At 35.1% G+C, this 15,368-nt stretch overlaps 1 protein-coding gene across 3 annotated transcripts in view; it reads left to right on the forward strand.

Annotated features, from left to right (window-relative positions):
* The window catches only part of UGGT2 (UDP-glucose glycoprotein glucosyltransferase 2), a 94,478-nt gene that overhangs the window by 10,542 nt on the left and 68,568 nt on the right, over positions 1–15,368 (forward strand). For all 3 annotated transcript variants that reach the window (XM_072849969.1, XM_072849970.1, XM_072849971.1), the window contains 6 exons: positions 462–574; positions 4,391–4,565; positions 6,545–6,641; positions 7,709–7,790; positions 10,405–10,505; positions 13,709–13,808. In XM_072849969.1, the coding sequence (XP_072706070.1) occupies positions 462–574; positions 4,391–4,565; positions 6,545–6,641; positions 7,709–7,790; positions 10,405–10,505; positions 13,709–13,808 (668 nt within the window). The remainder of the gene's footprint in view (positions 1–461; positions 575–4,390; positions 4,566–6,544; positions 6,642–7,708; positions 7,791–10,404; positions 10,506–13,708; positions 13,809–15,368) is intronic.

Below are 15,368 nucleotides of genomic sequence, written 5' to 3' on the forward strand. Positions count from 1 at the left end.
CCACTTTACATGGGAATAGCTGAATAGAGTTAAAACAAAAAAAAAGCTGGGGGGGTGGTAAGGAGAGAGAACCAAAAATTGACATTAATTGTTTGGGATTTATTGGTTAGCAGTCAAGTCTTTGTACATTAACATGATTGCTGATAGTGACTAAAATTAAAAATATCTCAGAGTACAGGCTGTGATTTCAGGTTGTGGAGGAGGTTTCTCATCCCTGTCCTTTACAGAACATAAATGGACTTGCATTTTCTGGAGTATGACTGCATCTGATAGACTACATCTCACAGGTCTTAATCTTCTAATATTTTTCATTACTTTTTTCACATGTACCCAATTTTGAATGGGCTTAATTAGAAACACAACTCAATGGCAGCTGTTGAGTTATTTTAATCAAAGGGATGTGAGTTTAAGTTGAAGTGCAATCAAAGCATTCTGGTTGAGTATAATTGTTGAAATATTAGATTGCAGCTGATGAACCTCCACCAGAAGGCTGCAGCGCATTTGTGGTTATCCATGAGAAGCACACCTGTAAGACTAATGAAATAAAAAAGCTGCTGAAGAAGGCTACTAAGAGGTAAAAGTAATGATCTGTTTTTAAGAGGAAAAATAGATTACTAAAGATGAAAAGGTATTATTGCATATATACTTGTAGTATTATGAAATTTTATGTTCTGCTTACTTGATAATGCCAAGCCCATAAATCCCTGTTTACTGGATATTTAAAGACATACCCATTTAAAGTATACATTATTTTAAAAGAGTTAGTTTTGGTTTTGAAATATTTTAAACACTTACTGTTATGAGAATCCGTCAATTATGAATCAAAGTAGGATTTTAAAATAAATTCATAGAGCTTTGCTCCTCTAACCACATGGATAATTTTGTATTTCTTCCCTTCTTTTTGGTATGGGATAGTCACATTTAAGCTACAGTGTACTTTCTATACAAGCTTACCATTTAATGCATCTGAGACAGTACTTCTGCTGACAGACCTTTCTATGTAGTCAGTGCCACTGCATTTGAGGTTTTCTGGATTGTAAGGGCTTGCCACAGGAGTGGAAGAGGAGTCTACCTCAGCTGGCATAACCTTTCCTCACCTTGTGCTAGATTTTGCACCTATCAGGCCTTTCTGCAGGCTTTGTCCTGTGGAAACTAGCATCAGTCCGGAATGAATTTAGGCTGTGAAGTAAAATAATGTAGAATCTATCAAGATAACAAATAATGAAAGCAAAATGTTTAATCTCTATAAAAAAATAATTCATTTGTATTTTTTCAAGACCTGTATGTAGCATTTTTTTGTTTGCTTTTTTTCCTGCAATGGTCAAGGTCACCATAATATACATTAGTGTCCATACCCTCAACCACTTTGTGAAGATAAGTAGAGCTGAAAGATGATTTAGTAGGGCATACTTCTTGGATTTTGCTTTCTATCAAACATAAATTGGAAAAAAAACCATGAAAAACTATAAATCTGTCTCTTTGGGGGTGGTTGCTTCTGAAAACAATTTTGTATTCTACATGTGTGATTTGATGGTATTTTCTAAGTCCATCAATACAATTACAACCTACTAAATCATTGTCTTTTACTTATTCAATAGCCAAGGTTTTTGCAAAAACACTTCACTGTCTAGTTTGCAATGTCCCATTTTCAACTATTACATTCTGCCTAACAAACGTCTCTTACTTTCTTATATAAATTATTTGTACTGTGTTTTGGCTTTTAAAATTATGTTGAATTCTTCTGGTCATATATTAAAGCTCTGGGTAGCAGATGTTTTTCAGTTGTGCTGGAGATGTTTAGCCTAGGTGATATAGATAGGGCTGTGCTCCTGTTCTGCCTTTTCTATGTGGTGACAAACGATATATGGGACAGTGTGCCATCTCACTGTTGGTTCCTCTAAACCAGCCATTTTTTTCTCTGTGGCTTTTATGAAAAGAGATTTTTGGTTTTTTTGATTCCTTTTTTATTTCAAACTATTTTCCTTTGTATTTAGTTTTCTTTTTCTGTCTTCTGTCTGTCATGACTCTTCCACTTAAGCCAGGCCAACTTAAGCTAGGCTTTCAGTTGTGTCCTAAAGTTCCCCATATTGGATGAGGACACTAGAAATGTTCTATTTTTAGGGATGATAGTTTCAGATCTCACTGGAAGAGAAAGAAGAGGCTTCAGCATTATTTTATGCAGATCCATCAGCTCAACCTGAGATCCAGGAAGTCTCAGGCACTTTGGACTCAGGAGAGCCCAAATAGTCTGCATGTCAAGATCAAGGTTTTGCTTCTTCCAGTCCTTTATGCAGCAGCTACTGTGATTTGGTCTGTTGCACTTTCAGCCATGTTGAAACAGACTGTATGGCTCTAATTGGAAGTATTTTGTGTGGAGATGCAATAGGCTGCTCAAGGGCTCTGGACGTTTCAAAGGAAGATCTTCAGTGATTAATGGTTGGGATTGCTTGTCTTGCTAACTGTCCAAAACACAACACTAAGATTTCTGGGGCTGTTGCTGCCAAGAGCAGAAGCATTGATGGGAGTCACATTTTGCTTAAAACAACCAGTGCCTTAGTAGGTTTGTCAGTATGCATGTCTGCTGTCTTCTGTCCATCATATTCCTTCTGCATCCCATCTTGGCAACTATTTAGGCAAGCATATAGTTGCCTGGACTACCCTAGTAACTGGTTAGCGAGTGCTGAACTCCACATCCATGTATTTTTATCTTTTTTTGTCTGCCCAATTGCTGTTTGTTCCCTCTCAGGCAGCCTTCTCATGAGAATCTCTTATATCAGGAAATAAATTAGCCTTCGGCTCTAAGAGCAAGAGAATCAATTACTTCTTACTACTATTCAGTGTCGAAGAGAAACAGAGAACAGAGGCTTATCTTGGATTTACAAGGGCTGAACACTTTAATTCTCCAATCCAAGGTCATTATGGTAGCCTTATGCAGTGTTATTTCACTGCAGCACTTAATTTTTTAGTGAAGCTTGGTCATTATAGTATAAAATGCTTCCTTTGAGACTGTCAGTGTTCAAGAAAGCCATGACAGCACTTGGTACCCACCTTTTGAGAACAGGAGTCATTCTTCTGCTATACCTAGGTGACTAGTTAAGAAAAGAGAAGATCCCTTGATTTAGGTTTTCAGCTCTCTATAAATGTGGCAGTTCTTGTCTCTCTGGATATGAGAAGGAAGTTGCACAAGTCACATCCCATATGTATGCTTTCATCGGGGCAAATCTGGATCTGTTCTTGAACAGAGCTTACTGATTCAAGAGTTGTTTCAGACTCCCTGATGACAACTACTTTGTCTGCCTTGTCCTGTGATGAGAGTGGGAAAGCTTGCTGCTTTTGTCTCCGTCTTACAAATGTGGTCTTTGATTGCATACCTACCAAGCTTACATAGGGTGTTGATGTTAAGGCCCTGAGTAACCTGATACAAATTGGCCTGCTTTGAGGGAGGAATTGGAGCAAATGACCTCCAAAGCTCCTTTGCAATATAAATTATTCCATGATTTTTATATTGAAGATATTCCTAAGCCTTGCATCACAGGAACTGTGGCATGTAGAGTTCTGCTCACACCTTTCCAGTATAACTTTTCAATGAGCATCTAGTACGCACATTTCTGCACTGTGTGTTGGATTAGACTTTCTCAACTTGCCTTGGAAAGGTTTGGAGGGAGTTTACTGGTCTTTCAAGTGTGACTATGCAAAGGCAACTTTGAAAAAGAAGTGTACTCATCAATAATTAGCACCTTGAGTATATTACTCAATCATATCCTCTGCTACTTTTCCATCTTTCCCAGGTTTTATTCAAAAGATGTTTGCAGTCATCTAAGAAATCACTGCAGGTATAGAAAGCGTAACTTTTCTACAGTCATGGCTTTCAATGAGGAGGGTAGGTAGGCAGTCAAATTTTGCAAAATTAGCTAAATTAACAGAGCTTGATGGTGTTAAAGCATAACCCCAGTTAGTTTCCATGTGTGTTAGCAGCTTTCTCAAACTTCACTGAATATCCCTCTGCTGCTCTGTTACTCACTGATTGCTCTGTACATCTCTAATAGATGTAATGAATCATTTAAATTAAAAGGTTCAAGCTGTAACTGATTGTTGCACAAGATCTCAGTGCTGTGCTTTTCATTTGCTCTTTGTGTTGTCATTTGATAAAATATATTAGGATTATTTATAGTTGATGCTGATTTTTCACTGTCTTAGAACACCAAATTTTCAAATTAAACTCTAAGTTCGTTTGTGAGCAATCATGATTACTTTGTGATGATTTCAACATGGCTTGTATACTTTTAGCATATAAGCCCTTACTAGTTTTTTCAATTATGAAGTAGAAAAGCTGCCACTTTTAATTTTTTTCTGAATATATAATATCACAATTATTTGTTTTTAAAACCAGACCCAGGCCATATCTTTTTAAGGGAGATCATAAATTCCCAACTCTCAAAGAGGATGGCCCAGTGGTTGTTCTTTATGCAGAAATGGGTACGAAAGACTTTGTCAAATTCCACAAGATTTTATCTGAGAAGGCGCAAAAGGAGGAAATTGTTTATGTTCTCCGGCATTATGTTCAGGTATGCAATTCAAATTAACATTGATTCCGTAAACTGTTAGTATTCTGTCTTTATTTTTCTTGCTTTTTGACAAAACACATTTTCTACATTTATTTTTGCATTTACCTAAATCACGTCCAATACATATTCTAATTTTAAAACTTTCTAGATTAAATGATCCACCTAACACAAACTTTGAGGCTGGGAAAGCATGATAATATTATCTAATCCTGCATGCAAATATTGTTTGCATCACTGATTGATCTTGAAATATCTCTTTTTTGGTTATATGTCTGGTTTTTGTATGTTGTATGAAGATCTTGGGTGAATCTTGGTGCCGCAGACTGAACATATTCGTAACAAGAATTAGAAAAATGGGAGCTAGAATGGAAAATCGATCACTTATTTTATATATTCTCAGTATACTCTCATATGTTGGTTGCAGTACAGCAGCATGGGCTATCAGAATCAACATCACTGGTCAGTTTTTCAGCGTTTGCATTCCACAGTGTCAGTATTTTAAACGTAAAGTTTCTGAATGCTTTTCTTAACTTACTCTCGCCCCTGAAGAAACAACACAAGACAAATATGAGTACATGGAACTATATTGTCCCCAATTTTGGTTATTGGAAGCTTTTTGTAAATTATATTCAAAGTACAGCTCTTAAATAGTGCAGCTATTACAATAATAATCTGATGGAGTGAGAGGTTGCTGTGATTTATGTAGACCAGGCATTTCAGGGAGATGAGATCCATAGTTTGCAGATGACTTTGAGTTGTTTGCTCACAGTAATGAAATAGCGAATTTGAGGAAACCGATCTTAAATTCTAAGTTGTTTAGGGGTATAGTTTTAGTGAACTTTCTGCTCTTCTTTTATGCACTTTTTTCCCCCCAATTAAATACCTACAGTCTTTTTGCTCTGACATGCACCATGGTCCCCCCAAATGCCTGTTGTCTTCCTCCCTGTACTTCCTCTCTCTTCAGACTGCTCCTTTTCCTCCTTCCTCACAACATCCATTTTTATTCTTTGGTTCCCACTGAGGCAGATTCTCCATCCTTCTTTGCATTAAATGCCAGAAGAGGGAGCATTGAGAGCTTCTGCTCTGACTCTCATCGAGAGTCTTTCTGCTGTCATTTTTTTTGCCAGTATCACTGAAGCTGCTTAGAGAGTGCAGTGCTCTCTGCATTGAGATTTGCTTAGAGGACCAACAGATAATACCCCCAGCCCTGCTGGGTTTTCATTTGTGGGCGGGAGGATTCTCAGTACAGAATGATTCTTAGGAATTGTAAGCTAAAGCTGAAAGACACTCAGGAATTGCTGCTGTGCATGTGCAAATTGCATTTTGGAAAGGGGATTTTCATACATTTGGGACAAATGAGGGCACATTTTCAGAAATAAGTATGCTCTGAGTAATTACACTATTGAATGTCAAATTTAGTTAGAAATACCTGTTGTTTTTAATAAGTGGCAACCTGTTTTTAGCAGTGATACCTTAATATATTTTCGTAATCCTCCTTGGAGACAGTGATTAACTCTTTCATCAAAACTCCTTGAAAGAATCAGCCTGATGCAGAAATAGAGAATTTCCTCCTAACATGCTGAAGTCTGGCAAAATTACAAAGAAATTACCATCAGTTTAAAATGTGAATTGTAAGGCATCAATAATTGTATAGGGTGCTACCAGGTCTTCCTGTTCTAGTCCTAATATTATGTGAAGGGACTACAAGTTTGACACAGCCTTTCTGTGGTCTGCAGGAGATAACGGAAGTCCTTACTTTCTGTTACACACCTTCTCAATGGACTGTCAATATGCCTTACAAGACTCTTATAATTTCTTTGGGGTAGTATTTTGTACTTTGAATCATAAATTGAAATATGAATTTAAGTTATGACTGTCATAACATTTTAAAGTTACAGTATTAGATAATGTTAATCGCCTATAAATACAGTTTTTTGAGTTATATTTTTTGTTCTGTTAAAATAATATCATTCAAACAGAAACCAAGTCCCAGAAAAATGTTTTTATCTGGATATGGTGTAGAACTTGCAATAAAGAGCACAGAATATAAAGCAGTAGATGACACACAGGTTAAAGGTATGTGGGGTTTTTTTATTTATTTATGATATCTTATTGGATAAACTATTGAAATATGTTATAATCTTCAGTTATAAAGTCAGTAATGTTTTCAAGGTTATACTTAATTTCTTTTTACAGAAGGAAGTCTCAGGCATTAGGAACTAAGACATCAAAATATATGCGAGCATTTGTAAATAGCTGTGCTTAGGATATAGTTCATTACCTAGCCTCTAATTGTTGTTTTCTGTGGCTTTTCAAAACATAGCCCATTCTTCTTCCTTTCAATAAGTATAAGGTTGTTTTAACCTTTGTTCTTCAATTACTTTATGTTTGTTGGCATCTCTAATATGCTAATAACTACAGTATCTACACATTAGTGTTTCAGGGGTGAGGGGTTTTTTTCTGAATTTATGTGGAAATACTTTCACAGTCTTCTGTAGGAAAGATGTGCTGTATCATAGAATTTGGTATCAGTGTATGTTACTACATGTTGAAATGAGACATTTACCACGGAAAGTGGTAGCTATAGCATTCTGACACAGAGAAATTACTTTGTGTGGACATTTACAAGATATAAAGAAAGTTAGTTAACTCTCTTTGGTAGGACTAAGGTTTCGTAGTCTTTGAGTCATGTCAAAAACAGTTTAATTTTTTTAAGGGAAAGAAACTGATCTCTGACTTATGTCAAATGCTAGCTGGAGATTCAAGCGCTTTAAAGTCATCATGCTTTTCAAGCATAAATTTGGTAGTAGTTGGCTGATAAGAGTTACACCTTACCACTTAATCAAATTGAGAAATGGGTATTTTGGGAAGTGAACTATTTAACCATATCAATTTCATGTATATAAAAAATGTAACCATTGGATTAATTATATTTAAAAATTAATTTGAATGTTGCTAAGTTCTGTAAAGTGATTAATTCTGATGCCAAAATATGAATGCATAAGTATAAATCTAATTGAAATTACGTCTGGGAATGACAACTTTCTGATTGTATGTTTCTGTTAACCGTTTTATAATTCATAAGAACATAATACATCAGTAACTTTCTTGGTTTATATTGTCTATGTGTGCTATGTGTTCAGGAGGAAATGAGACAAAAGAAGAGGAAGATGATGATGAGGAGGATGAAAGTGATGTCCAAGGATTTCTCTTTGGCAAATTAAAGTGAGTTGATATAAGTTATAATTAAACTTCTGCATTTGTTGCTGGAACCTGAACCAAAAATAAAAAATATCTTACAGAAGAAGTGAGATTTATGTTGGAAATTACTTTATCTGCCACTGGTGAAAATTCTGATTTTTTTTTTTTTGTGTATGTCTTGTGAATGTAAAGATGCAACAGTTGTTTATTCTGTTCCTTTCAATTTATTGCTTTTAGTTTTCTAATTCTCTTAGAATGTGTACAGTGAACTTTTTAAAGTAAAAAAATTCCCTCTGGGCAACAGTCACAAAAACTTAGAACACCATGTTTTCATGTTTGTATCTACAGTAAATTGTTGCTGCTACTTCTGTTTTCAGATAATTGGAATCAACATGTTGGTTTTCAAAATGCAAGTAGTAGCAGAACAAATCCAAACCCATGTATTGTAGATAAATAAGGTGTTTTTAAGATGGATAGTCATTCATTTCTTAGAGTTAAGGAGTGATATTTCTTGGAAGATATGCTTATTATAGATGCCTTCTTATTTTGGAGTTCGTGAATTAGTGTTCTGTTCTAGCAGGAGCTCTTTTTATCGCCAAGTTAAAATCTGTTAGATGAAATCGGATACTACCCTATCGAGGGCTACTTCCAGTCCTCCACTGATGGATTCATTTCGTGGTTGCAGTCATCAAAAGTGCTTCCCTTTTCCTGTAACAGATCCATGCAGTGAATCATAAATCCTGTTTTTTTCTTCAGCAAGAAACTCAAGAGTGTGGGTCTTCTCTAGTGTCATTCTCTCTATTATTATTTAAAGCAAAAAGTAAACTTGTTTGTAGATATTCTCACTAAGCTGTAAGTCTTCTCAGAGTTCAAAGCTGCTAACGCTGTCTAAATTCTCGAGAGCCCATCCCCTTTCTTCCTTTTCACCTATGTATTAGAGACCTTCCACAGCAAATAATATCAAATGCTTATGTCATATCTTTATCTGAGCTTTTTTTCTTCTTGGATTGTGCTAGGTTTAGCTATACTTAGGTTCTTGATGTTGCACTGTGACTAATTCATGAAGCTGTCAGATAATTACTCAGGCTTTTTGGCATTGTTTCTAGACTCATATTTTTTTCTTTTCCTTGTCATACTGGAGATGAAAATGATGTTTCAGTAATCTGTAAATTGTCCCTCAGTTATAGCCCTGTCAAAGGTTATACTTTTCTCAGCTGTGAAATAGTTATGAAAGTAAGGCAGAAGACACAAAATCTTAGAAGTATAACTATTTGATTGTGCAAATTAACATAATTCAATCCCACATCATTATACATATCCAGAGAAGGGTAGCTTTTTTTCAGTTGGCTTTATGTCCGTTTGATTTTGTGCCTACATTGACCATAGCGTAAGTGAACGAGAGAAATGAGGGGCCAAGCATCAATAATAGATCTTGGTTGTGGCTTGTGGCTAGGTCTTATTTGTCAGTTGTCTTTCATTCACAGAAGAATTAAAGGTCTGAACAGAAAAAAAAATATATATATCATCAAGGTAAATTTGCAAAGAAGGCAGTAAAAACAGTAATTAAGGAGCTCAGAAGTAGTTAAGATTTTGCTGCTTCATAGAGGGATTTCTAAGAGTACGAACTATGTTTGTAATTTCTAGGTCTATGTTACAAGTAAGAAAAAAATGAATTTTCTGTCTTTGCTTCCCTTTTCAGCTGAGTTTGCTTTCTTTGAGGAACCTGGACTATACTTTAATTCCAGAACATCAGTCTTCATCAGTGATATTTTTCTCTTTATAGAAAGAACAATGGTTAATGTAATCCAACAGCTAAAAAATGAGGAAGGAGGGATTCCTTGTGAAACTTCTTACTATCTAAAATAAAATACGAAGTATTACAGAACTTAAAGTCTTAATGCTTTAAATGTCTGGTTTTTAGCTACTTTTGGCTTCTTGTTTAACACTTCTAGTAGAAGAATCTTTAGAAATCTAACAGAGATTGTTTGACGTTCAAGGGTGTCTTGTAGCAGGCTGAAGTCTTGGCCATCAAAACTTCTTTGCCTGATTATGTTTTCAAAAAAAAATAGCCAAGCTTTTGGGCACCATGCTCTTCTTCAGGTCTGACTAGTGATTTGTGTGCTCAGTAGCTTGATTTTGTCAGTGATGTTAATTTATAAAAGATGTTCTCAACATTGTCTTGCCTATATCTTTTGTAGGTAATACAACAAACTGTGTACAGTTACAGTTAATCTATAGTTCAGTTAGTATACAGTTAGGTATACATTATGCTATAGTAAACTAACTATACAGTTACCTGTATTGTGTGTTAATACTATTTAATCTTTGAGTTCATTTATTCCATGAAAATTTATGTGACAGGGTTTGATACAGATCACTACAAAACAATTTAACTCCTTCTTGTATTTAACTGGTTTTTAGTCCTCAGAAATCACCTCTTCTCACCCCAAATCCTCATTTTTTTTTTAAAGAATGAATTAAAATTTTAATTCTTGCGTGTTACCCTGAAGATACAGTATTAGCTGTGAGCAATACTGTGGATAAAAGCAGGCATTGATGGATGTCATTGATTTTGCCTTTTCAGACATTGATTGATGTCATTGATTTTGCATTTTTTTAAAAAAATGTTTTATTGTAGACAGATGCATCCTGGTCTGAAAAATAATCTGAAAGAGTTCAAAAAACATCTAATTGAAACTACTAACAACATGGAACCACTGAAGGTTTGGGAGCTACAGGGTATGTATTGCATTTTTCTCAATTAACGCAGTACTTGTTTAGTTTTCCTTTGTTAGTTGATGTATCAACATTATGATAAAAGCTTCTTTTAAAAAGAGACATACGGTTTCATAACACAGCAGTATTATATCAAGTATTTAAAAAGAATGTGTTGGTATCTTGTCCTAGTATTATATGCTAGAAATTAAAGGAGCATTGAAGTAATTTTATAAGATACAGAGTCATAATTAGCATTACTGATTTTAAAGACAGAAGTTATATTGCCTGGTTTTCTGCCTGATGTGTTATCTCGGATGTTAAATTTAGTTTGAGATTTTTTTTTGAGAGGTCAGGCAAAAAATATCATTTTGACATGACTATTGAGTTGGGACGAAATACAGGTTAAGACAGTTTGTTGTCTTAATTTATAAATTCTTTTATCAGTGTACTGGAGTTCACATTGATACTTTTTTTTTAATGTAGCAGCAAATAGAAGAACATGCTTTTGAAAGCTTTCCTGTGGAAAAGGAGAACAAATGTATAGAAGCTGATTTCTAAACAGCTTGTGTGCTGATGACCTGCAGGATATTCTGTAGCTTGAATGGAATTATAAATCACTCTAAAATAGGTCCCTAAAATGTCATGACACTTAAGTATAGGCAACTAAATTTTGCCTGCTATATTCTTCAGTTTCTGATCAAAACTGATTTGCCTTTATACTAGTGCAATGAAGGAGACTGAGCAATCATCTGAACTTCAGTTTCTTTTTGGGACCCTGACTGTTACGGAGCTTGCTAGCAGTATCCAGTCTGAAACTAGCTATTTGAGATAATTGTAGTTCACTTGCAGTCTTTTATCAATGAACTCCCTTTCAGCTGCAGGATTCATCTTGGTCCAAAATTTTAAAAAAATTGAAAAACATTGCATTTCAGTTCTCCTAAGAAATCTACTGTGCAAATAAAAAGAAAATTATCTTTTTGTCTATTTAATTTTTTTTACATGATTGAATACCACTCTGTTGATGTTCAAGCAGAAGCAGCTGTGAAACTTTGTGTGTCTACCTTCAGTGTCTACCTTCAAAAGCCAGTACAAGGTCTCTATTTAGTGGTGGTCGTTTGTGCAGTGTCATGGCTATATGAATAAAAAATGAAAATGGTGCTGCTCCCCAAGCAACCAGTTCATACAGTGTTGAAAGTAGTTAAGCATTAGGATGCTGTTTGTTCAGTGCCAGGAAGACTGGTACTGGCTGGTGATAAGTATGTTCAAGGCCTTTTCAGACAGGGGGTCTTCAGCCCCCTCTTTGTATGGTGCAGTTGTTTTGATACTCTTACTCCTGACATGACTGGGTGCTTTCTCTAGTTCATTATTAATGACTAATTATAGTGGCTGAGTTAATGGCTCAGCTACTCTCTGATTTCCTTTAATGAGCTTCGAAGTAAAAATTTAACTAAATTTAACCAAAACTCCTTCAGCTATAGGGCATACTTCTATTTATAAATGACCCTAAACACCATTCAAGAGTTGTCTTTTAAGAGCCTTTATGTTTTAGGTAAGTAATTAGGTTTACTATTCATAGTGAAAAATGATGCACAGAGTACCAGTGTGGTCCCTTTAATAACTCATTCTTTTATCTGTGTGAACAGCCTCTTGATCTCAAGTGCTTCGTTAGCTTTCAAAGCATACTTTGAGATCTGCTTTAAGCGCAGGGTCATCTTTTCCCCAAGGTGCCTTACACTGTTCTCTCAGCTGTGCTAGGGTGCCGCAAGGGGAGGTCTGTAAGTGACAGTCCCTGACCAGAGATAACCAAGAAGGTAAAAAGACATGTCACTTTGCCTCAGTGGGATTTGAATATTTGTACTCTAGCTGTTCAGCATAAAATGGAAATGATTAAGAATTTATGAAGGATTTTAAGTGTGTGTCCTAAGTGCACAGCAGGTAAGGCATCACTATCTGTGGTAACAGCAGCAATTGGGTATTACTTTGCTTGATCACAGCTTATGTGGCTGTGGAAAGGGATCTGAAACGTTCTTTTTGAAAACAGTGATCTCTTTATACTTTTTGTTAAAAGTATTAAGAAATACCAAATTAACATTCCAGCGCTCAGACTCACCTTTTTTTCCAGCCAAGGTGTACCTTATCAAGCTAAACTAGGAATGTGTGCTATTCACTTTTCTCTAGCCTTTTTTTTTTTTTTTTTTAATTCCTAATTGCTTCAAAAAGATGGTGCAAAGTTCTGCTAGGCAGCATCCTCTATGACTTTCTGCCCGGCACTTTTTACTATATGTGGCATCAGCTTTCCTCAAACTGAATAACCTGAGGCCTTCAGTTTCTGCTCAGATGTCTTAACTAGCAGATTATGAGGAAAAGCATCATTGCCCTGAGGTAGTTAGGCAGACTGTATCCAAAGTACATGGAAGCACCTAGTATATTATTGCCTTACCCTATTGGTACCATTAAAATTGGATTTTCCCCAGTCTCATGTGCCAAGATTTATCACACCCAAGTTAGGCACCAGAGAAGGCTAACTGAATTCCATCGTTGTTTTTCCAGTGGATAGGCAAATGAATTATAAACTGTCTTGATATATGAAAATTTACTTCATTCTGAAAAAAAGCATATAGAGAAAAATGAGATCCCTTTAAGAATTGTGCTAGACACTTAAGAAAACTGAAATTTGACAGTAGATTGGCCTTTCTTTCATGAGTCTCCATTTTCTCTTCCTGTGAAATTGTTGCTACTCTTGAAAACTGTACACCTCACATTCTAAATACAGCCTTCTACATTTAATATATCTGTTCTCTGAAAATCTTGTGAAGTCCTGGAGCTGGAAAAATCTTATTCTTTACTGCAGTTATGGGTGTCTGTGGGTTGGTGTGTATCTAGGTTTGAACATGATACCCTTGTGATACTGGCATAATACTACGTGATGAATTGTCTGTTTTTTTCAGTGTGTTTTTGTAAACTTAGAAATTACATGTACAATGTGTATACTCAAGACAGCCGAGCAGAATTCTGTCAGAAAGCCTGGATTTGGTATTTCCAACTTTTAAGTGCCCATCTTTTTGACCTTAATAATGTTGCTTCATTATCTTTTACAATATATAATTGAAACATAAAAAACATTAATACTGAGAGTGTGTGTAGGGAACACTTTTCTGATTGTAGGCAGTATTGATTGAGAGTGGTATTTCCAGTGATTTTTTTTTTTTTTTTTTTTTCCCCAGATCTTAGTTTTCAAGCAGCTGCTCGAATTATGTCTGCCCCTGTTTATGATGCCTTAAAGGTAATGAAAGACATAGCTCAGAACTTCCCAATAAGAGCCAGGTATGATACTTAAGCTTGTTTTTCAAATACTGTTTTTATGTTTGCATAGGAATTTAATGACAGTAATACAGATTTATATCCAAATCCTGCAGTCAGAAATTCATGTTTTACAGCTTGCTACATGGATTCCAGGCAACTTCATTGAGTAGAAAATAACTCCTGGGAGAGCTCATGATCAGTCTCTTAAATGTTTCCTGTCTGATGCAGGAGATGCCATGAAGGCATCCTAATCCTTCAGGCACTTGTGATTGAATGCCTAGTCCTCCTGGCTTTTACTGGAATGATATTTTCCCAGGTGGAAAATTCTGTGAATTAATAGCAGATCTACTCACACTAGGAAGAGGCAAAATTCTATTAATAAATTTTATAGGGGATCCACCCACATTAGTTCTAAGCACAACATTGCTGACAAGATTGGGCCCCGGCTACTGTATGTTAGTGTTCTTACTGGGGAAGATCTGTCTCCCATAACAGATTACTTAATAAAGGATGAATATGAATATTGAATAAATGAATAACATTTTCCTTTGTACTAATATTAAAAATTGCTCTTCCTGTAAGCCAATTGTAATGTAATTGAGAAATGCTTTTCTTTATATTTAATAAGTTATTCATATAATCCTATCAGCAATATTTGCTTGAATTACTGAATTAAATATGATGTTAAATAGGATTCTTAACTCAGTGTGCTTTCACATTTTACAACTCTTGTTTAATTACCACAGTGTTTCATTGTCATCTCTGATTTTCTGTTAGAGAAAATCTACACTGTAATAGAATAACCACCTTTGTAACATCTTGTTTCAAGTAAGAAAAATAACCTTTTAAATGCCTGAAACATAATTATTATGAAATAGTAAGGTACAAGTTTACATTTAGATTAGGAATCAGAAAATGGAGCTTTCCATTAGAAGATAGTGGAAACGCACATAATATTGAAGTGCAAGGCCAGTTCTGTTCTTTAAAGGACAGAAAAAAAGTTGGTTTGAAGTATGCTAGGTGACATTTAAAGCATTGATTTAAAAAGTCATTAAATTGTTACATCCCACTCCGACTCCTGCTGTGTATTTGTGGCATTAGAGCACAATTTACCTGCTCTTGAAACAATTTATTTTTATGGGTAAAAGTATAAGAAGACTTCAGAATCATTAAAAGGGGAATTGCAGTTCCTGTCCTGTATGATTTATTCTAATATGCTAATCTAGCATGTTATTTTTAACACGAGAGATTACAAATATTTAAATAATTTAAAGTTAGTAGGTCTGTATTGGCAAGAAACTTAAATTTAAGGGGCATTGTGTAAAAACAGTGCACAAAATATATTTCCTTAATAATCTAATCATGCTTAACCTGCTGAGTCAAAAATACTAGTTTGGAAAAAAAACCCCTAGAATAAACAGGAAATGAAAATATATTGCTTAATCATTTTAGATAGATAACTGATCATTATAGTAGTAGTATTTTAAAATTGTTTAAGTTTCACATAGTTTAGATATGAAAACAATAGGTTTTTAATTATGCAAATTTTGGTTTGAAAAGGCTGTATAAAAATTTTAGAAC

The sequence above is a fragment of the Ciconia boyciana genome, chromosome 1 (genome assembly GCF_034638445.1).
Source record: "Ciconia boyciana chromosome 1, ASM3463844v1, whole genome shotgun sequence".
In the NCBI taxonomy this organism is placed as follows: Eukaryota; Metazoa; Chordata; class Aves; order Ciconiiformes; family Ciconiidae; genus Ciconia; species Ciconia boyciana.